This window comes from Acomys minous (assembly GCF_964271855.1).
Source record: "Acomys minous genome assembly, chromosome: 16".
In the NCBI taxonomy this organism is placed as follows: domain Eukaryota; kingdom Metazoa; phylum Chordata; class Mammalia; order Rodentia; family Muridae; genus Acomys; species Acomys minous.
In genome coordinates this window covers 2,310,108-2,331,288 of record NC_140498.1, presented here as the reverse complement: position 1 = coordinate 2,331,288, position 21,181 = coordinate 2,310,108, and the positions used below count along the sequence as shown (strand labels likewise).

The following is a 21,181-nucleotide window of genomic DNA, read 5'->3' as shown; positions in this document are numbered from 1 at the left end:
CCAGGAGGGAACCAGGCTTTGGAGAGGAGAGACCAGTAAGGTACAGTAGCAAAGAGTGACTTAGTAGAAAATTTACTGTTCTTAAGGCAGTAAATACTCCAGAGAACAAACAGGGGAGCCAGGGCCCCCACAAAGGGGGCCTGTATGTTGGCGTAAGGCACATAACCATGCTAGGCCTGATTGGGAGTATCAGACTCTAAGGGGGTTGCTGGTGACAACACCACCACTCTCCACCATGGCCTTGGAGATGCCTTTGAAATTACGGAAGAGCTCCTGCTGCTGAGGGTTGGACTGCAGGCTAGCCATGTTTTCTCTGACCCGTGTTGCAGCCTGGGGAGGGAAGGAGAGGGTCAGTCCGGCCTGTGTCTGGAATGCCCACCTGCGCTGTGGAGCCCCAAGGCTCACCTCAATACACCAGCTGTCACAGAGCATTTTCTCATGCTGTGCTGTGGGGTGGCCCTCACTCAGGGACCTTGAGGCTCTGTAAGGAGACAGGAGGTTGACAGTCCTGAGCTGTGGTGCTGGCCAAGCCACTGTGGCTCAAGCCTCCCACGCTTAACACTCTGTCTTACCTGGAGAGAACCACCACCATGGCATAGAGGTCAATGGCTCCATCTGCCAGGCGCTGCAGCAGGAACTGCTCATCTGTCAGGTAGATGAGGGTGGGGCTCATCAGTGTGAGGGCGGGGCTTATCAGTGTGAGGGTGGGGCCATCTTTGAGGGCGGGGCTATCAGTGTGAGGGCGGGGCTGCGGCAGGAGGGAGGGGCCTGCAGCTCACTCACTGATGATCCCTTTCTTGTGCTTCATCAGCTTGGCCTCCACTACAGTGGCAAACTGCTCCAGAGCCTGCACTGCCTGAAGAGACAAGAGAGTCTCAGAGCTCGGAAGCAGCAGGCAGCCCACTGCCGCAGGCTCCGCTCCAAGGCCACTCACCAGTTCACCGCTGCGACTTAACTCTGGGTGGACAACTCCCGAGAGACTCAAACCGCTGCCCATCCCTGTACGCCTGGGAGGGAGCAGAAGACCGGCTGGTCAGTTGCTTGGCGCCGTCCTGCCTTCCCCTGGCCCTGGCCCTGGCCCGCGCTTACCGCCTCAGCTGTTTGCCCGCTTCTCCTATCAGGAGGCCCACGTTTCCCAGGGGGTTCTTCAGGGCGTTGCCCAGCCCGGTCAGTTCCTTCCCTTTGTCCTGTGGGGGGGGGGGCACCAGTGGGTGCTCAGCGCCCTTCACAGTTCCTCTCCCTGCTTACCCCTCCTCTCACCATGCAGCCCTGCAGAGCCACAAACAGTCGCAGAATGTCGTTCGTCCCTTCAAAGATCCGGAAGATACGAATATCTCGGAGCACGCGCTCCACGCCGGGTTCCTAGCATAGGGAAGACGCATACACCCCTGCTGAGCTGCGGCTGCCTGCACTTGCGGCTGCCCCGGGCTGAGGAATGCTCGGTACCTTCATGAAGCCCATGCCCCCCATTATTTGGATGCACTCGTCTGTCACTTTCCAGGCCGCCTCCTGAGGACAGAGAACCAAATGAGTTTGGTTTTGGGGCTGAGATCCTAAAGTGGACTCTGCCCTTCCACCATGCCTGGGTCCTCACCGAGCCAAAGATTTTGCTGATGGCCGCCTCTATCTGGAAGTCTTTGAATCCCTGGTCCATGTTGGCACTCAGCATGTACGCCATGGACTGAGTGAGGGTGGTTAGGACATGGGAAAGAAAACAGGAAAGGGCTGCATCAGACAGGACGGTTCCTACTCAAACCAGCAGGACCAGCTCTGATGTCCCCCCACAGCCCGTATTCACTCTAACCCCCTGGTCAGGTCAAAGACACCCGCTATCTGGCCCTCTGATTTGGCAAGTTAGGGGCCTCAAGGCTTCATACTTGTTAAAGGGCTGGGTAAAATTAGTGCTTGGCACATCTGGGGGAGCACTTAGCACAGCAGCAGCACTCTCCTTCAGAAGCTGACCTGACTATGCCTCCTCGCATCCCCTAGGGCATTGGTGTAAAGCTGGAGACCCACTGCCCCAGGTGCTGCTGGGGGTTGTAGTCTGACCCAACTGTGAAGAAAGCCATAGGGCTCCAGGGAGAGGGGGACAGGAGGCCCTTACCTCAGTCACATACTGCAGAATGGCCATCCGAGCCAGCTTTTCCTGGATCAGCCCAAAATTGTGAATTTTGTCCCCAAACTGAGTGCGATTAGTAGCATGCTCCACCTGAAAGAAGGCACATGTGTCCCACCTGTGGTGCTGGGTGGGTTGGAGACCTATGTGAGGGGGCGGGCGGGCACGGACATGTGCAGAAGGCGATTCAAGCTAGCTAGAACTGAGACAGGACGCACCGCCTTGGCGATGATGGCTTTCATGGTGCCTGCTAGGGTTGCAGCCATCCCGAATCTTCCGTTGTTGAGGATGTTGACAGCAACCTTGAAGCCGTCTCCCACCTCCCCCAGCACGTTCTCTGACGGCACCTTCACTCCATCGAAGAAGACAGATGTCGTGTTGGATGCTTTGATGCCCATCTTCTTCTCAGGGGGTCCTCTGAAAAGGCAGGCGGGAGGGTTGAGGTGGACATAGGTTGCTGTCTGGGAAGTGGCCTGTACAATCCTTAGGAGTGGTGAGGAACGCCCCAGCCAGTGAAGAGGTGGGCACTCCGTTTCCTTGGGGGAACACAGGGTAGCACCTCCTGTGGCTCTTGTATATAAACAGCCCCAGTGTGACCTGTAGCCACCATATACTTTTAAGAGCCCAGTGCTCTGCCCTTGCTTGGTTCTTCCGTATTTTCCCCAGGCTCACTCACTGGGTAACCCCTCCAAAGCTCTTTTCCACTACAAAAGCTGTGATCTTCTCTTTCACAGCCCCAGTGGTTGCATCTTTAATTGGCGTCTTGGCGAAGACCGTGAAAATGTCTGCCAGGCCCCCGTTGCTGTGGAAAAATGAGATGTTTAGTGTGGTGAGGGGTTCAGTGCGGTGAAGTCAGAGAGTTGGGCTGAAGGGAAGAAGAGAAGAAATGGATTATTGCCTGATCCAGATCTTGCTTCCATTGAGAGTATAATACTTTCCACAAGGGCTGGGTACGGCTGAGCTACGGATGGAGGCTGCATCGGACCCGCTCGAGGGCTCCGTGAGGCAGAAAGCTGCCAAAGCCTGCCCTGGTGAAGGAGAGAGCAGGTTTACTTGGAATGCAGACTACCAAACCTGTGCCCTCCTCACACTGTCCCCGACAGCGACACCATGAGCAGTGTCACATCCCATACCCCTAGGTCTCCTTAGGGTGGCCTTACCGGATGCCACTCTGGGGAGGTATTTCTCTTTCTGGGCCTTTGTGCCATAGAGCAGGATGCCTTTGAAACCGATGCTCTGGTGAGCTCCCAGGGTCACGCTGACGCCAAGGTCGTGCATGCCTACAATCTCCGCTAAGCGAGCATACTGCAGGGGAAGGTGGCATCGCACTTGCCCTCAACAGCAGTGTATGGGCAACAGGACAGAGCCTGACCTGGGCCATCACTGCGTGGCATATAGTAGTAAAGTGGGGTCAGAGTAGAAAGGACACAGGTGTAGTGGTGGGGTGGCTGAATGGTAGGGCACTTGCCTAACGTGCATGGGCCCTGGAATCCTTTGCAGGGAAACAGGAGCTGGGGTGGCAAAGGTCCTAGATCTTTGGGAGTTTTGTTTTTTGAGATAGGGTCCCACTATGTAGCTCCAATTAGCCTGAAACATGCTCTGTAAACCAGGCTGGCCTCAGACTCTACCTGCCTCTGCCTCCACTGCACTGGCATTAAAGGTGTTCACTACTATGCCCACCTGCCCTTAGTCTTGATGGGAAGACTGCCCATCACTACCCTAAAGACGTGGGACCCAGGGTTAGGTCCATGGTCCTGGTGGACTGCACATAGATGATGTTTTCAGAGGATGATGTATAGACAGTGGAGTAATAGAGCAGGCAGACAGTAAGTCCTGGCTACTCACTTGGGCCCTAGTAGTGCATGAGCCAAAGTTGGAGCAATGTGGGGTCTTAGTTAACAGGGAGACCTCTCACCTGGGTATTGCAGAGGCCCAGGCCGCCCAGCTCACTGGGTACTTGCAGACCAAATGCCCCCAGTTCCTTGAGGCCCTGCAGCGTGGTCTCCTCTACCTGCTCCAAGGAGTCATTCTTGCCGGGGTCGTTCACTTCCTGGGCAAGGAATAGGATCCCATATTCAGAGGCTCCCTGAAGCTCCTTAACACCTGCCTACCCCAAGAGGGACTGTGCCCCGGCATCCCTTACCTCAAAGAACCGGGCCACTGGCCCGACCAGCTCTTTGAGGAATTGTGTCTGTTCTCTATCAAGCACTGCAGGACGGGAAAGGAGAACAGGCTAGTCAGGAAGGGAGGCTGCCCTGCCCACGTTGCCTCTGACTAGCCCTCCGCTCACCAGATGGGTACGGGAACACCTGATCAGTGGTAAGCTGGCCTTTGAACATCCCCACGGCGAAGGACTTAGATTCCTGGGCGAGGAAGGAAAGAGTTTCAGAAGCTGATTGGGCTGAACTTACTCCTGGCTTATAAATGTCAATCCAGTTTCTGAGCCACTTACCGTCTTGGCTGGTTTTTCTCTGGTGGGCGCATCAGAGGCGAGGGTATCTGGCTTGTCCAGAACCGCCTGGGGAGGGGAGCGTAGCAGTTAAGACTGGGTAGAGGTAGGTGTTGGGGAGAACACAGCCTAGGAAGTGTGCCTTTTCCCCTACTTTCTCACTAGGGCACCCTGGCTTGCCCTTTCCCCTACTTTCGGTGCCAGAACTGTCACCAGGTGGCTGGGACGAAGAGAGAGACCCCTGTCGGTCGCAGACTCGTGGGAGCTGGCGACTACCGTTTCTCTGCTCTTCTCTTTCATCGTTGTCACTTACCTGAGTGGCTTCGCTGGCATAAAGTCGCTGGGCAGAGGCAGGCCAGGGCTGTCCCAGAAGCACAGTAGATCGCGAGCTGTAAAGAGTCGGGGTTGAGTCCTGCCCCTGTGACCAGACCCACTGTCCCCCTGGCACATACGGACCTTCGGGCCCCCAGCCGCAGCAGCTGTCGCCCCATACTCGGGGTCATCCGAGCTGACTGCATGTCCAATCCGCCGCTGAAAACTTGACCGCTGACCTCTCCCTGCGTCTCTGTCCAAAGGTTGTGTGTCTGGGCCCTGACTCATGCTCCACAATGCAATGCGGCGTGGTGGGGGCGTGGTCTTTAGGGCCCCAGTGCATGGTGGGAACTGAAGTTCCGCGTGCACCCGGTCCCTGTAGACTGATTGACCTAGAGTGATCGATCTTCAATCTATCTGGGTTTTTTTTTTTCTTACCCAAACTCTTTAGAGCCGCTGGTCTGAACTAAAGTCTCACCCGCTTAGGGAAAAAAAAAAAAAAGAAAGATAAGATGAGCGAGAGAGGGAGGAGTTTAAGTGACTAAGGCAGAGGGATGGAAGTAGACTGCAGGGAGGATTTTCTACCTCAAGTCAGAAGGGAGAGGTAAGGTAAATGTCAGATGCAGAGGCCTGGGTTACTCGGAAAATGTCTCCAGCAAATAAAGAGGGGAATGGTGTGGCGGACTCAAGCTGGAGTGTGCGCTAAGCAAATTCTGCGATCTAGGTGGTCTCACCAACTCAAACACTTCTCAAAGCACGCAGTAGGAGCCTCTGGTCTCTTTCATGGACTCTGGGGGAGACTGAGTCAGGATCGTCTTGAATCCGAGGCCACATAGACCCTGTTAAAGTAAAAACTCTAAATACGCAAGCCCCAAGTAATTTATACTCCTTTTAAAAAGTATTTTATTCTAATTATGTGTGCATGTGTATGTGGGAACTTGCACATGGGTGCAGCGCCTGTAGAAGCCAGTGACAATGGTCCCTCCTGGAGCTGGAGTCACAGGCAGTTGTGAGTCTCCTGACATGGGCGCTGAGAGCAGAGCTCAGGTCTTCTCTGGAACAGCAATATGTATTTCTTTAATTTTTAGATGTTTATTATGTTATTTTTAATTTTTATGTGCAAGAGTGATCCACACACACACATACACACACACACGGCATGCCTGCCTAGTACCTGCTGAGGTCAGAAGAGGGCATCTCATCCCCTAGAACTGAGTTATAGACAGTTGTGCACAACCATGTATGTGGGCGCTGGAAACTGAACACAGGTCCTCTGCGAGAGCAGCAAATGCTCTTAATTGCTGAACCATCTTTCCAGCCTCATCAAAGTTTGTTTGTTTGTGTGTGGCAGAAAAGCCCCTTAGCCAGTGAGCCACTGCCCACCGCCTCCCGATGCTCACCGTGGTCAGCCCCGGCTCAGCTTAAACATTCTTCTGGCTTGCTGGGACTACCTTAGAGAAAACCCTCTTTCCCATTCTCAGGAAAGTAGTAAAATTATGCCTGGCCTTTGGGGAGGTACACTGTGTGGGGCAAGGTCGCTCCTAGGGGACTCGCGGAAGAATGACCGTGTGGCCTGGCCACTTTACCAACTACAAGTGCAGCTGCGTAGGGAGAAGGCAGCTCACTTCAGTCTTGGCGGATTAGGGAGATTAAAGCGAGAGAAGAGAGATGTCCCAGAGAACAAGAGGTGAAAAAAAAAAAGACGGGTCTTTGGAGGGGAGATCCGGATCTCTGATGGGGTCCGGGAGCAGGTTCTCTTCCTGAGTCTCTCCATGAGGTCCAGGGTGAAAGCGCACAGGCTGGGGAACCTTAGATGATTACGTGTGTAAGTGGCTTGGTCTCCACCCTTTGTCACTTGCTTCTCTCCAGCTCCCAGGTCAGCCCTCTGGCTCCTGGCGCCCCCACTGTTGCGGTGGGCACCTCCCCTCCTCACGGTGCTGCACAGTGACCTCTTCCAGGCCTTGCTGGGTGAGTAATGGCAGGGCTCTGAGGGACCACAGTGGAAAGGACTGCCTGGGCCTTGAGGTCAAGTGTTACCGGTTCTGGGCTGGTTGGAAGCCTGCAGAGTGTCTGGTCCAGGCTGTGGCTGGTGTAGAGTTCTCCCCCTGTGCCCTCCCAGGAAGAGAGCAGCCATCCTAGCTAAGCCATGGGTAGCAGGGGTGACCAGAGGAGCCCAGGGTGTGGGAGGGTGACTTAGTTCTGTTCTTGTGACAGACATCCTGGATTATTACGAGGCTTCCATCTCAGAGAGTCAGGTAAGGGGATGAAGGGGGTTGCATGGCCTCCTGACTGCTGGAGCTGGCAGGACTGGAGGGGTGCACACATTCTTGCTAATTTTAAACTCAGACTTAGGGGCCTTGGCAGCACACGCCTGAATGCTGACTGAGGTGTGGGACACGGAGAGTGCTCTTTCTGTGGTCAGCCAGCCCTGTACCCCTTTCTCCTTTCTTCACCCCTTTCTTAGATTGCCCCAATTTCAGCACCAGAGTCCAGGCCACAACTAATTACTTTTCAGACTTCTTCCTGTGAATCCTAGGGAAGAACTAGGCCTCCGGGGATTCTCTGCTGCCAGCCCCTCCTTCAGACCCTACCCCACACTGCGCCCAAACAACCAGGGATGCTCCCTTCCCCGCAGTAGTGGGCCCTTTCCCTCTCAGGAATGAAATCCATCCTCCGTGTCTTCGCCGTCATCACCGAGGCTAGCCAGGTCTCCATGTTTGCCGTAGGGCCTCTCTGCTTGGGCTTCTATCTCCTTTCCCATTATCCGGGTTCCTGCCGGCAGTGAAGGAGTTAACACTGCCAAGGCACCCCCCCATTCTGGCTCCTAGCTCCCTCCCTCCCTCCCCTGCTTCCTCTCTCCTCCTCTCTCCCCTTCCCTCCTCGGCTCCGCGGCTTCATCGGCCGCTGCCATCTCCAACCCCCCCCCACCCCACTCCCCCGCCACGGCCCCTAGCCCCTGGCCGTTTGGCAAGACCCCCGCATACCCCGGGGCTTCCCGAAATCCAGCTCCCCTCCCCCACCCCAGCTCATGCCCCAGCCCCAGAACTCCGGGGCTGCCAGCCCCCGGTGCCCCTGCCCCTCCTGAGAATCGAGGTGTGCTCCTCCAGCCCCCTCCCCTCTACTGGGGAGCCCTTTTTAGGGTCCCCCCTCCCTTCCACGCTCCCCTCCCCTCCTCTTCTCCAACCTTCTCCTTCCCCTCTCACCCCTCCCCCCATCCTGGCCCCCCCTGCAAAAGTGGGGTGCGGAGGGGGGAGGGGTGAGAACCCACCGAGGGGAGGAACAAAACTCCAATGAAGTCAGAGCCCCCTACTCGCCGCCGCGGCCAGGCCCCCCAACATGGACTGTCTCTGTATAGTGACAACCAAGGTAAGCACGATTGGGGGGTGCAGTGGGGAGGGGGAGCAGGTGATGGGTCTGTGGAGTGGGGTTGGCAGGCCTTATCTAGGGCTGCAGACACTGGCGTGAGAACGTCTGAAGTAATATATATTAGAGGGGTCACAATTTAGTTTTGGGGTTCACATCTGAGAAAAAGGATGGATTTGGCCACAGGTGCCTCCTGGAGTGATCATTTTGTACCTATAGAGACATGGAGAATTTGGTTTTGGGGGTGGCATGGTAGCTTTGGTGTTCACCAGCACTGTTTTGAGGGCAATGTATTTAAGGAGAAGCCTGCCTGGATCACATGGGAGCTCTGCTCATATATGTGGGAAGGTGGGCTATGTGTGTGTGTCGGGGGTGCGGGGTGTCTTCTTTCCTGGGCAAAAAACGCTGGTTTCTGGAGGTAGACCAGTTTTGGGGCTCTCTTGGCATGAGGCTAAAGGTTACCGGTTGTGAGTGACTGCCTTCTGTGGGGGTGTCAGTTGGCAGGTAAGGGTGGGCCTTCAGGAAATAGACCATCTTGGGGCAGATATTCTCCTGCCTTAAAGGATTCGTTAATTTAGAGTTTAATTATGTGGAATAGACTGACCTGGGAGTTGTCGGAGGTATGGGCCTGCTACAGATCTCCCTGGGAGAACGGGCCAGGTGGGATTCGGATTTGGGTGACTCCCATAGGTGCTAGAAGGCTGGGAAAGCTGAGATGTTTGTGGTGAGAGGGTAGAGAGAAGGCAGATGAGGAGGGAGACCATGTGGGTAGCACAACATTTGGGGGTAGCCAAGGCAGGTGCCCAGTAGTCCCATCTCCCAAATTTCATCCAGCCCTGGTCAGGAAACCAGGAGAGCAGATGTGGGGAGATTGTTACCCTGACTCTTGGGGGGACACCTGGACCTAAGAGTCTCTGAAGACTTATGGGGTAAAGAGTCCACTGGGATAAAAAAAGGTGTAGGAGGAGGGCAGGGCTAGCAGAGCCGCGACCCACGCCGGGGTACACGCTGTCCCTGCGCTTAGAGCCTGGAATCAATGGGAGATCTGGGATGCAGAACCCAAGCAGCCTTAGGTCGTTTGCTCCCAGACTCTGGGGCTGGCAAAGCTGAACGCCTGGTGTGTGGTGGGAGCTTGGGTGGCAGGCAGCTGGGGGCTGGGGGGGTGGGACAGGAAGTGGGGGCCGGGGGAGGCGGGGTCCGGGTGAGTCACAGGCTGGGGAGGGGGTTATATTTAGTGGGAACTGCAGCTTCTTATGGGAGGAAGCTGAGGACACACATGTTCCCTGCCACAAACTCACACATGTGTATACACATGCATTGTGCACGTGTGACCATGATTAGAGATTGGGGGCTAAAGGCTTTAGATCCATATCGCTCACCTCATCCACAGGGCTGCTTGGTTTTCTCCTGTTCTGTGGGTTTTGGGCTTTCTTCCAGGTTGCTTCCTGTAGTTTTCAGTGGATTTTTGTGCCTCAGTTTTTCTGGCCCTCCTTCAGCCAGTGTCTGCCTGTGCTCTTGTTATCCTCTGCCCTTAGGCCTGATCTTTGGCCTTGTCTCCCTAGCTGTTGTCACCTGTGTACAGATGTATATAGAAAGCCCACTGAAATGTGTGGGTTCTGCTTCTAACACGTGAACACACGGATGCCAGTGAGGGTGAGGGGCTTGCCCTCACTGGTAACTATTCTGGGTGGATGTATTTATTCATTTCTCTGTTCCACACTCATGTGTGTTCGATGGAGCACATGATTGAGCATCCCTGGAGGCAGGGGGTTTGCAGAGAGGATCATGCATTGGGGCCTTACTGAGGTTTGGAGACCCAGGTTAGACACATTCATGGCCAGAAAACTTGTCAGCCTCAGGATGGAGGGACTCCAACTCCCATAAGGCCTTGAGGTACAAGATCTCTCAGTGGTAGAGTGTGGTTGTCCTAAGGACTGTTGGGAGTTGTGGTTCCACTCAATCCAGGCCAGCCGCCGAAGGCCCAGGAAGAACCAGCAGGGGGCACATGGCTTTTGCCCTACGGAAATGCTGGGGGGTGGGATTGGGAGTGCTCAGCCTTTGTAGTCACTGAGCTATCTTAGTCTGTTTGATAGCCCTCCCATCTTTCGCTGCCTATATTTATGAACTGCTGCGGTAATTTAAGGAACATTTATTGAATACTTAATTCGTGCTCAACCCTGTGCTCTGTAAAAAACTCTGCTTTACAGCTATCACTGAGTCTTATTCGGTACCCAGATCTCTGCCAGTATCTCTATCTCTGAGCAGCTTTCTCCCACTCCGCCCCCGTCCCTCCCCCTTCTCCCCGTGCTGCTGCCGCAGTTGCCATGGTAACCAGCGACGACTGAAGTTGCGTAGCGGACTTGAGGGCCGGGCGAGGGTGGCGGAGGGCGGAGCAGAACAAATGGGGGCTGGGGGAAAAGTAGGGAAAAGATAGGGGTTATTTGGCCAGGGGCCCCCCGGAGGCGAAGGTGTTAAGCCCTCTAGGTGGTCTTTATTGGGCAAAACTAAGATGCTGGGGGCGGGGCAATGTGGCCAATAGCTTCATTCATTGGTCGGCAGGGGCGTGGCAGAAGGAGAGTGTGGGCGAGGCCGGGGGAGCGAATGGGCGGGAAGCGGAGAGGGCGTGGTTTCACAGAGCAGGTGGGCGGGGTCGGCTTACTCTATCGGAGGAGGCGGGCAACAACCCTCAGAAAGGGGAGGGACTAGGTTGCCGGACCAAAATGAGGGCGGGACTGACCGTGTAGGGGCGGGGTGTGGTTCCTGTACGGAAAGGAGACTGGGTTCGTGTGGCCGTAGTCCAAGTAACTGCGGGATGCGGGGGGTCTTAGGAAAGGAGAATCCGTGGGTTGGAGATATGACGTCTCAGTTTTCCTAAGATGGAGGCCTGTTCAGATTTCATCAGAGTACCCCTCCTACCTCAGTTCTATGTTCCAGGGAGACAGTTGCTAGGCGACGGAAAAGTCCTTGGTTGCTGCGTTGCCAGGCAACGGGGAAACGGAAAATGGAGGGAAAAAGGAAATGGGGGATGGGAGAGGGTCTTAATAGTACATAGCGCCTACTGGTGGAGAAGCAGAGCCTATGTGTTTTCTAGACTAAAAAAGAATTTTGAGTCCGAGCCCGTTCCGCATTGGTTCTTTCTGAGGATCCATGCATTTATTTAGATATGAAACTAGGACATTGATGTGGGGATTCATCTTGGGGTCTTACCTAACAGATTCTCTAGAGCCCCTTAATGCCTTTTGCCTTAAATGGGAATTTTATTCACTGTAGGCAGTTGATTTGGGGAGAACCCTCGCAGAGAGGTGGACGTTCACTGGATATCTGGGAGAGATAACTCGCAAGTTCAGGAGTTTGGGAAAGGATGGAAGACTGAAATAACAGTTTAGGGCATTGTGAAAGATTTGTGGATCACTGTAAGTTGCAGTCCAGATCACTGATAAAATTATTATTTTGAGACAGGGTCTCACTATGTAGGCCAGGTTTTCCTGGGCTTCACAGAGGCTGGCCTGCCTATCTCCCACGTGCTGAGGCTAAAGACGTGCACCACCATGTTTAGCCTGGTGCTTTATTTTCCTTCCCCTTTTGGGTGTAAAAAAAAAAAAAAGATATATTTGGGAGCAAATCTTCCAACAAAAATGTAGCTCAGAATCACAGAGAGGATGTTGAAATGGGACAGGGCGTGGCGGGGGAGCCACCAGAAAAAAAGTAGTTTACTAATATGAAGGGCAAAGAATAGTTAGATATGGTGGCTTATGCCTGTAATCCCAGATCTTGGGAAGTGGAGGCAGGAGGATCAGGAGTTCAAGGTCACCCTCAACCACACACCGATGCGGGCAAAGGCACTTGCTGTCACAGCCTGATGACCAGAGTTGAATCCTTGTAACTCACATAGTGGAAGGAGAGAACCAACTCCCCCTAAAATTGTCCTGACGTCCCCACACATGCTGTGGCACACACACAGATAAATGTAATACAAATTTAAATAAAAGATAAAATATTTGTTAACATAAGGCAAGAGTTTGGGTATAATTTGAGAAGACTGCAATTGGATTTGGAAGATTTGCTTTAAAGTAGATTAAATAATACTCAAGTAGCCGGGCGTGGTGGCGCACGCCTTTAATCCCAGCACTCGGGAGGCAGAGGCAGGCGGATCGCTGTGAGTTCAAGGCCAGCCTGGTCTACAAAGTGAGTCCAGGACAGCCAATGCTACACAGAGAGACCCTGTCTCGAAAAACCAAAAAAAAAAAAAAAGTTGGTTTAAAAAAAAAAAATAATACTCAAAATTGGGTCCTGGTGAGATTTGGAGGTTGGTGACTTAGGAATATATATCATTCTGTTTAGTGATTTGGAGAAGGAAACTCCTAACAAAATGTGAAGAGACCTTATTTGGATGTTTGTTAGCCAAAGGTAATCTATTAATGTTAGGGTCATTAGTGGTGGCCACACTAGTGGTGGCCTAGGGGACAGATTGGACTTGTTTGTTTGTTTGTTTGCTTTTGGTTTTTTCCAGACAAGGTTTCTCTGTGTAGCCTTGGCTGACCTGGACTCTCTTTGTAGACCAGGCTGGCCTCGAACTCACAGTGATCCACCTGCCTCTGCCTCCCGAGTGCTGGGATTAAAGGTATGCGCCACCATGCCTGGCTCAGATTGGACTTCTAAAGGAATGATTTAAAGGGCATATCAATTTGAGAGCACATCGAAGATCTGTGGTTCTTTAAACACTTGAAGAGCCACTGTCTACCTATGGGGTGGATGGTCTGCAGGGACTCTGTCAGGTGCTTTGGAATCTTACTGGATGTTTACAGCGAGAGGCTTAGAGTGGGGCCTTGTGAGATTCCCAATAGTTCTCACAAGTGGTAGGGAGAAATGCTGCTGCCTCCCCTGTAGCCTAAGAGTAAAATACTGATGAGGTCCACAGTGCGGTTTTTGGGTTTTTTGTTTTTTGTGGGTTTTTGTTTGTTTGTTTGTTTGTTTGTTTTTGGTTTTTCGAGACAGGGTTTCTCTGTGTAGCCTTGGCCGTCCTGGACTCACTTTGTAGACCAGGCTGGCCTCGAACACACAGCGATCTGCCTGCCTCTGCCTCCCGAGTGCTGGGATTAAAGGTGTGCGCCACCATGCCAGGCTCACAGTGAGGTTTTGTAATACTTAGAAGTCCAGTGTTTTGGGGGTGGTGGAGAATTAGATGGAATTAGGGGGTCCCTGAGAACCAGAAAGATAAATTGCTAATTTTTTTTTTTTTTTACAAATGCCAGCATTTGTAGAGGGGTTGAAATAAGAGTAGACCGTGGGGAGTTGAAGACAGCGGGGAAGAAGTTGGTAGCCAAGAGGGTCTCCCTCACCCTCTGTCCCATCATGACGCTCTCCCGTACTGCGCAGGCGCCGCCCCCCCCTTCCCTGGCCGCAGCCTCCTGTCGCCGCGGCCGCCGCAGCCCCCGCCCCCTCTACCCCTCCCCCTCCCCCAACCCAGCACCCTTGCTATCCCATCCATACCCTCCCCTTAGCCCCCCTCCCCTTTCTCCATGTCGGCTCGGAACAGATTCGCCTCCATGTGTCTCTGCGTGGTACGTGCCGCGGTACGGGATCCGGCCCGCTTCCCTCTTCCCAGACACCCCCCCCCCCCAGTCTCAGGATGCGAGCTTCAAATGCTGTTGCTCTTCCCTCTGCTTGGCGTGGGGTCTCTCTGGGTTGCAACTTCTTGAAAGCGGGCGCAGTGGGTTCTACCTCTTGTCATCCACTTTAACCCATACCCCTCTATTTTTGGGGTGCAACACCCGGCTCCGGGTCATTCTGTGCAGCTGGGGCTTTGAAGGTAGGGGGAGTGAACACCAGGGACGTCATTCGAGCCCTACTCTCGGGTCTCATCCTTGTTTCAAGTCCTAATATATTGGGGGTACAGACTTGCCCCAATAGCATGGAGTGCCAGTCAGGGCCCTGCATCTCGGTGGTTATAGGAGATGTGGCCTCCCTCCTGTTTGGCTTCAGCTAGGCTGTAACCTAGGACCGAGAGGGGTCTGCCTCCCCACCCCACCCCCATGTTTGCAATGTCAGACTTGTCCTGCCATGCCTACCCCTTGAGAGCCCTTTCTCAGTGTAAAATTCCCAGGACTGAGCAGAGGCCCTAACTCTCCCAGCCACATTTTGAGAACTTAGGCTCCCTATTCTCACTCACATTGTCTCTCAGTCTCCAAAGCCGGTTCTTTAGTGCCAGGCACGTGTCCCTCCCTCCCCACCACAGGGGTGGAACAGGGAGACGTGGGACTCGCTGTGACAAAGGATCACCTTTCTCCCCTGTCTAGAATAAATGATGCTCGTCTCCCCTCATGCCTCCATTTTCTTTGGTGCACCTGGCAGTCCCTTAGATGTAGACATTTCCTGTTAAGTGTGGGTGACCGTGAAGACATTGGGTTCAAGTTCTCCAAAACTTGGGAGGTGCAAGTTTTGGTCCTGCTTAATCTATTTTGCAGGGAATTTGGGGCAACTCCTGTTGGCATTTACGGCTCTGGAGCACTATCCCTCAGCTTGGGCAGGGGTCAGGCTGCTGACCCTCTGCCTTCGGGGAGGGCCGTGTTGCCTGCGCTCTCCTTACTTTCCTTTTCTCTTGCTTTTTTCGGGAGGAGGGTTAAGATAGGGTTTTGGCTGGACCTGAACTCACTAAGTAGCCACGGGGGACCTTGAAATTCTAACCCTTCTGCCTCTACTTCCAGAGCAGAGATTTAAATGTATTCTACCATGCCAGACTTTCCCCCACTATATTTTTATCTGCCCACGGCATCGACACCTAGGGTTTAGCATTCTCTAAGTCTGTGACCCGGACTTGGTGAGCCACATTTTCCTTCATTAAGACTCTTCAGACATGTAGAGTGTTTTTGTTTGTTTACTGTATTTATTTATTAAGACAGGGTCTCGCTATGTAATCTGGCTGTCCTGGAACTTTCTATAAAGACTTGGCTGGCCTCGAATTGTCAGAGGTCTGCTTGCCTCTGCCTCCCAAGCACTGGGGTTAAAGGCCTCTGCCTCCCAAGCACTGAGACTAAAGGCCTCTGCCTCCCAAGCACTGGGGTTAAAGGCCTCTGCCTCCCAAGCACTGAGACTAAAGGCCTCTGCCTCCCAAGCACTGGGACTAAAGGCCTCTGCCTCCCAAGCACTGGGATTAAAGGTGTACGTGGCCCATCATGCTTAGAGGGCTATTTTAACACTAGCAACCTCCTGCTGGGTCCTGGTGTGAGAGTCTTTTGCTGACAGGACCATTTTCCTCCCCTGATTCTCTTACTGTATCCTTAATCTACAGTCAGCTTGATCCATCATGTCTCTAGCATCAGGCAGCAGCTGTCCTTGATGGACTTCCTTCCACTTGATCCTGCCACTGTTGCCCTCCAAATGTTGATACCCCCAGTTTCCCAGAGACCTTGGGAAGGAAAGTCTGCCCAGGTGGAGTAGCCCCCGCCTCTTCCCCACCACCTTTGGTGTTTTGAGACAGGGTCTCTCTGTGTAGCCTTAGCTGTCCTGGACTCGCTTTGTAGACCAGGCTGGCCTCGAACTCACAGCCATCCACCTGCCACTGCCTCCCGAGTGCTGGCCCTTCTGTTCTCTTCAGTCCCTGAGCAAGACCTGCTCTTTCCTTCTTCCCTGGGTCTGGAGTTTTGACAGGTCAGCTGCTGTGGGCGTCAACTCTGGAGTGGAGGGGCCTAGAAGGGCACAGCAGGGGCAGATGCGCGCACAGCAGGGGAGCCAGGTTGACTTACTGCCCTTCACTGCCGCCGGCCCCCCCCTCCCCCCCGGACTCCCCGCTAATCTGGTTTACTGTTGTTGGTGGTGTCGGAGGATCTTATCCTAGCAGCTGGTAGGGTGAGACATGTTGAGTCTTTTACCTCCAAAACTCAGAGGGAGAACAGACATTCAGTCTCAACAGTGCATCATCTTCCTCAATGGGGGGTGGGGGCTGACACCCATCTGTGACCCCTCCCCCACCGTCCTCCCTCTGTGCCCACCCTCCCCCATCCTATTCCTGCCTAGTATATCCGGATTAGCTGGCTAGCTTCTGGGGCCGCTTTGCCGAGTACACGAGGACTAGTGAGGCCAGTGAAGGAGGGGGTGGGCCAGGCTTAGCTTTGTCCTGCCCAGGGGCCGCTAAAGGCAAGCCCCTTCTAGCCTAAGTACCTGGCTTTGGTGCCTGTTTCAGGCATGCAAGGTGCTGGAGAGCCGGTTACCTGTGGGGGGACATGGGGGTGATAAGATAAGGGGACAGTGCAGAGCGGGGGCCATTAACTAGAGTGTGGGAGTGGGAAATGGTGGTGCACGCAGAGAGCCTGGGGATAAGGAGGGTGCGAGCTTCGGCTGCTAGAACTTTTAAGAGGAAGGAGAGGAAGATGAAGGCTTGCTTGGGAATGGTATGAAGACGACGGTGGTGGGGATGCGAGGTCAAGGGCCAGTGCCCCAGGATATGAGAAGTAGGAAGTTGGAGGATGGAGCCTGGACTTGGGTAGAGATGAGAGGTGTGCTGAGGCCTTGGCTGGAGAGGGGACTGTCGGGAGGGTGGAGAGAGGGGAGCCAATGGGCTGGAGGAGAGGGAAGGGGGGAGGGGGGAGGAGCTGGTCAGGCCCCAGGGCCTTCCGCACTGCACTGCTAAGGGAAAAGGAGGCGGTCGGGGCGGGCGCCTGGAGCCCAAGGCGCTGGGCTGGCCCGGTGACGCTGCCTGGGTCCCCATCCCCAGAAATACCGCTACCAAGATGAAGACACGCCCCCTCTGGAGCACAGCCCGGCCCACCTCCCCAACCAGGTAAACGCCCCCGAGCTGGTGCACGTGGCGGAGAGGAACTTGTCCCACCTCGAGGCCGTCCACGGGGTCGTGGGCCACGCCCACCTCTTCCCCCTCAAGGTAGGAGACCCTGGCGGCCCCCTCCCCAGTGCGGCCCTCGGAGCCTCGGAGCTGCAGCAAATCCCCAAGGGCCGGTAGGGAAAAAGCTATGGGGGAAAAGATTGGGGGTGGCCTGGCATCTGGATTTTGGGCTCCTGTGGCTGGGGTGGGGGTGTGTGTGCTTCTGGATTCCTGGGATGGATGCTGGGAACACTTGGGTCTCACAGAAGAGAAATAGGCCAGGCTAGTGGGAGTGGGCTCGGAGCCTAAGGCCAGAATGCATGTGCCCTTGCGTGTGTTTGGTATGTTGAGAGTGTAGATGGACCCCCCAAGAAGTGCCCCCAAGGCCAGGCCGCGCTTTATTCCTTCACACCCCCAACCCCCGCTTCAGTTTTCTCTGTCCAGAGCTCTGTTCCAAGCGCCTGGTGCCCTCATTTGCTCCCATTCCCCACCTCCTCCCCCAACCTCCGCCTCTGGGCCTGGCTCTGCCTGTTCCTGTGTCTCCAGCTCTTTCCATCTGGCTGGACTGAGACTTCGAGTCTTGGTCCTTTCTGCCTCTTCCTGTGCCCCAGCCTTTGCTCCCCTCCTGTGCCCCCCTTCTCCCTCCCTGCTGGCTGGCTGGCTGGTTCTTGATGCTGTCTCTCTCTTCCTCCCACGCATGCATCTCCTTCCCCCTCTCCGATCCTCAGCCCAGGCCTCTGTGGCCCGATCAATCCTCTGCTGCTTGGAGCAGTCGGTCCTATGTCTGTTACAGCTCCCATATCACTTTCCCGGTTTCCCTCTTCCCTGATGGTCTGTCTTTTTCCTTCTTCTTGGTCTCACCTCCACCCATACCTCCTTCTGAAGTCACCTCCTGTCCCCAATATTATATATGGCCACCTGTTCCCCGCCCCCTCCCCCTTTGTGCTCACAGTATGCTTTTTTCCCCCTCCAGCCCTGAGAGGCCTCGTATTTCCCAGCCCACTTTCTCTCAGTCTCCTCTTCTAGGGACACAAGCTGTGAGATTGAGGAGAATACTGAGGGGCCAGGAGTGTAGGATGCTCTAGGAAGGGGGACCCCAGTGGCTGACATTTCACTGAGAAGGTGGGGGGAAGTGTGTGAGCCAAGGGATGAGGCAGGGAAGTGGCAGAGGCGCTTGTGTGTGTGTGTGTGTGTGTGTGTGTGTGTGTGTGTAACTCTGTGGCTTCAAGAAGTTAAGGAAGTTTCCAGATGCCTTTCAAAAAAATGGGGCCATTATGTCTTGGCTGGGGAGGAAAGTGAGGTGCTGTCATACCACAGTGTGAGGGGATGGTGGTACCAGAGCTCAGGGAGTAGCTACGAAGGTGGTTGCAGTCTCGGGACAGGGCTTGGGCCGGGGGCCGGGAGGGGAATGGGGCTGAGCAGGAGAATAACGAAGTCCTCTCTTTAGAGAGGTGGCAGGTGAGGACAGGAGACTGTAAAGGGTAGAGCTGAAAGCTGGTGTGGGGAAACGGAAGTGGGTGGAGAATGGCGACTGCGGTTGGGAGATTTTGGAAAACTGAAGGCTGGGCACAAGGATCTAGGGGAGGGTGTGGGATGAGAGAAGAGACAAAGAATAGTCAGGGAGAGTGGCATGGGTGTGGGCAGACGCTGTAGTGCAGGGTGATGGGTCTGAGGATGTGTGCCACGGAGGGCGAGACTGTGGATGACTTCCGCAGCCAGTGACTATTGGCCAGACAGCCGCGTTTGCCTGGAGGGGGAGATGTGAAGTGTATTATGGGGCCTGAAATGGCTGGGAATTTCTGGGCTTTGAGGAAGAGCAGTAAGAGAGAAGAGAGGCCTTTATAGGAGAGGGAGAACTTAGGAAGGGGACTAGGAACCCTTGTGCTTGGTCTGTTTCAAATATTTGTCTAAGGAGGAAATAGATTGGGGACCCCCGGAAGGAGTCTCTTGGCAGCCTCACCTCATTGCCATAGAGACGTGGCTTCGGTTGCCCTGGCAATTGGGAAGCCCCTAGGACAATTCTAAGGCTGGCCCCGCCCTGCACTTTAGCTAGAGACCTGGCTGCGTTGAGGACACTGACGTCAGGGACCAGGGCACGCCTCATTTTAACCCTTTCCTTAATGGGGTGGGGGCTGGGAAGAGGAAGGCAATAGAAGAGGCTAGGTTTGGGATGCCGTTTTACCGTTGCGGCTTGCTGATATTCTTTGCACGGCTTAGTTCGTGTGGGGCTCAAAGGAGAGAGGGAGGCAGGTTATTCAGGATGCACTGCGCCCACGCCCACGAATAGACTCCTCGTGGTCTCTTGGCCCGGGTAGCGGTAGGCGGGTCCAAAGCCTGAGAGACTGGAGTCACTAAGTCCTTTGCTCTGGGGAGTCTGTCCTACCTTAGGCCACGCCCCCACCCGTTGTCCTGACTACCGGGCCTCCTGGAGGTGGGTCTCCCCAGGTCTTGGCTGGTCTTAGATACTGTTGCTAGGCAACCTGGTCCCTGGAGGAAGGGGTGGATTGGATGGCGGGTGGGTGAGAGAGAGGGAGGGACCAGAAGCTGGGGAAACCCCGGATTCTCATGGCGCAAGATTTAGAGCAAATGAGTGCCAAGGTGAGGGTGAGGGATACATTTGGGGGAGGATTATCAAGGTATCTGGATGATTGTGAAGGTACAAAGACAGGAAGGGGGCCGCAAATGGGAGAGCAGGGCCTAGTGGACCTGAACCTGGGGTGTAATACGTAGCACGGAATGCATGTAACACCCTGTAGTGTTACATCCGGTGAGAAGCATCCCCCCCAGCATGCTCCCCGTTTCCCCACTCTTTACCATCTGCTGTTCCCCACTCCGTCTGGCTGTCTCTCTCTTTTCTCTCTTCTCATACACCTCCTTAAATATACAGGGGCCTGGGGTGGGCAGAGGGGTGTGCGTGCGTGTGTGCGCGTGCGCGTGCGTGTGCATGTGTGTGTAATGTAGACTGAGGCTGGGTCCTTGGGCTGACTACGTAGCTAAAAGGGGGGTCCAGATTGGTAGGGCCCAGGAGTTATGCACTCCCTCTGGAGTCAAGGCTAAGGTGGCTTTTTTGTCTTCTGTCTCCTCTTACAGGCCAACTCTCCCCCTGTGATTGTCAACACGGACACCCTAGAAGCCCCAGGATATGTGAGTTGTTTAGATTTTGGGACTGGGGTCCTAGCAGAAGGGTGGAAGTGAGCCCTGTGTGGGGAGGGACACGTCCTCTGGCCCGAATGTCTGTCTCACTGTGTTTGTGTTTCTGCCCGTGCTGGAGTTGCAGGTGAACGGGACAGAGGGGGAGATGGAATACGAGGAGATCACATTGGAAAGGGTGAGAGCCAGCCCCTCCGCTCAAGGTCCCTGGCCTCTGGGCCGTTGTTTCTTTTTTTTTTGTGTGCCTGTGATTTTTAGGTGTCCAGGCTCCCAACTCAGTCCCTGTGTGTACTAGCCGTCCTGTTCCAATCCTGTTCCCTCCCTGCTCCCCTGATGGAGTCGAGCAGTCAGGGGAGCTGAGCTTCTTCTCCTCTTTTTCCCAGGGTAACTCAGGTCTGGGCTTCAGCATCGCAGGTGGCACCGACAACCCGCACATCGGTGACGACCCATCCATTTTTATCACCAAGATCATTCCTGGTGGGGCTGCGGCTCAAGATGGCCGCCTCAGGTGGGGAGAGAAGACAGGGTTTAGAAAGGTAGTAAGTAGTGCTGGCTGGGCGGTGGTGGCCCACGCCTTTAATCCCAGCACTCGGGAGGCAGAGGCAGGCGGATCGCTGTGAGTTCGAGGCCAGCCTGGTCTACAGAGTGAGTCCAGGACAGCCAAGGCCACACAGAGGAAACCGTGTCTCGAAAAACCAAAAAAGAGAGAAAGCTAGTGGCCTGGAAAGGGGTGGCCGGGCAATAGGAAGCTCCTAGCTCAGGATGACGTTGCTGTTCCCAGGGTTAACGACAGCATCCTGTTTGTAAATGAAGTGGATGTTCGGGAGGTGACCCACTCAGCTGCGGTGGAGGCTCTCAAGGAGGCAGGTTCCATCGTGCGCCTCTACGTCATGCGCCGGAAACCCCCAGCTGAAAAGCTCATGGAGATCAAGCTCATCAAAGGGCCTAAAGGTAGTGGAAACCCCTTAGCCCCGCC

General features: G+C 54.6%; 2 protein-coding genes across 12 annotated transcripts in view; one reads left to right on the top strand and one right to left on the bottom strand.

Annotated features, from left to right (window-relative positions):
• Window positions 1-56: 56 nt before the first annotated feature.
• On the bottom strand, window positions 57-5,183 carry ACADVL (acyl-CoA dehydrogenase very long chain). Its single transcript, XM_084763724.1, has 20 exons — window positions 5,022-5,183; window positions 4,879-4,954; window positions 4,569-4,634; window positions 4,407-4,479; window positions 4,260-4,324; window positions 4,032-4,166; window positions 3,277-3,421; window positions 3,015-3,144; window positions 2,793-2,918; window positions 2,335-2,533; window positions 2,105-2,209; window positions 1,595-1,681; window positions 1,447-1,509; window positions 1,261-1,362; window positions 1,090-1,187; window positions 935-1,007; window positions 784-856; window positions 573-645; window positions 406-481; window positions 57-330 (listed from the first exon to the last, which is right to left on the bottom strand). The coding sequence occupies exons 1-20, from the start codon at window positions 5,081-5,083 to the stop codon at window positions 190-192; spliced, it is 1,968 nt and encodes a 655-aa protein (XP_084619850.1). The 5' UTR covers window positions 5,084-5,183; the 3' UTR covers window positions 57-189.
• A 2,634-nt stretch (window positions 5,184-7,817) lies between these two features.
• DLG4 (discs large MAGUK scaffold protein 4) overlaps window positions 7,818-21,181 on the top strand; it is a 28,046-nt gene continuing 14,682 nt past the window's right edge. Inside the window, exons 1-6 of one of the 11 annotated variants that reach the window (XM_084763704.1) lie at window positions 7,818-8,243; window positions 16,951-17,115; window positions 20,146-20,199; window positions 20,333-20,383; window positions 20,589-20,713; window positions 20,987-21,156. In XM_084763704.1, coding sequence (XP_084619830.1) covers window positions 8,214-8,243; window positions 16,951-17,115; window positions 20,146-20,199; window positions 20,333-20,383; window positions 20,589-20,713; window positions 20,987-21,156 — 595 coding nt within the window. In that variant the 5' untranslated portion in view covers window positions 7,818-8,213. Of the gene's footprint in view, window positions 8,244-13,709; window positions 13,802-16,950; window positions 17,116-20,145; window positions 20,201-20,324; window positions 20,384-20,588; window positions 20,714-20,986; window positions 21,157-21,181 lie in introns of those variants that run through there. The other 10 variants (XM_084763703.1, XM_084763708.1, XM_084763707.1 and 7 more) reach the window with 10 other exon arrangements.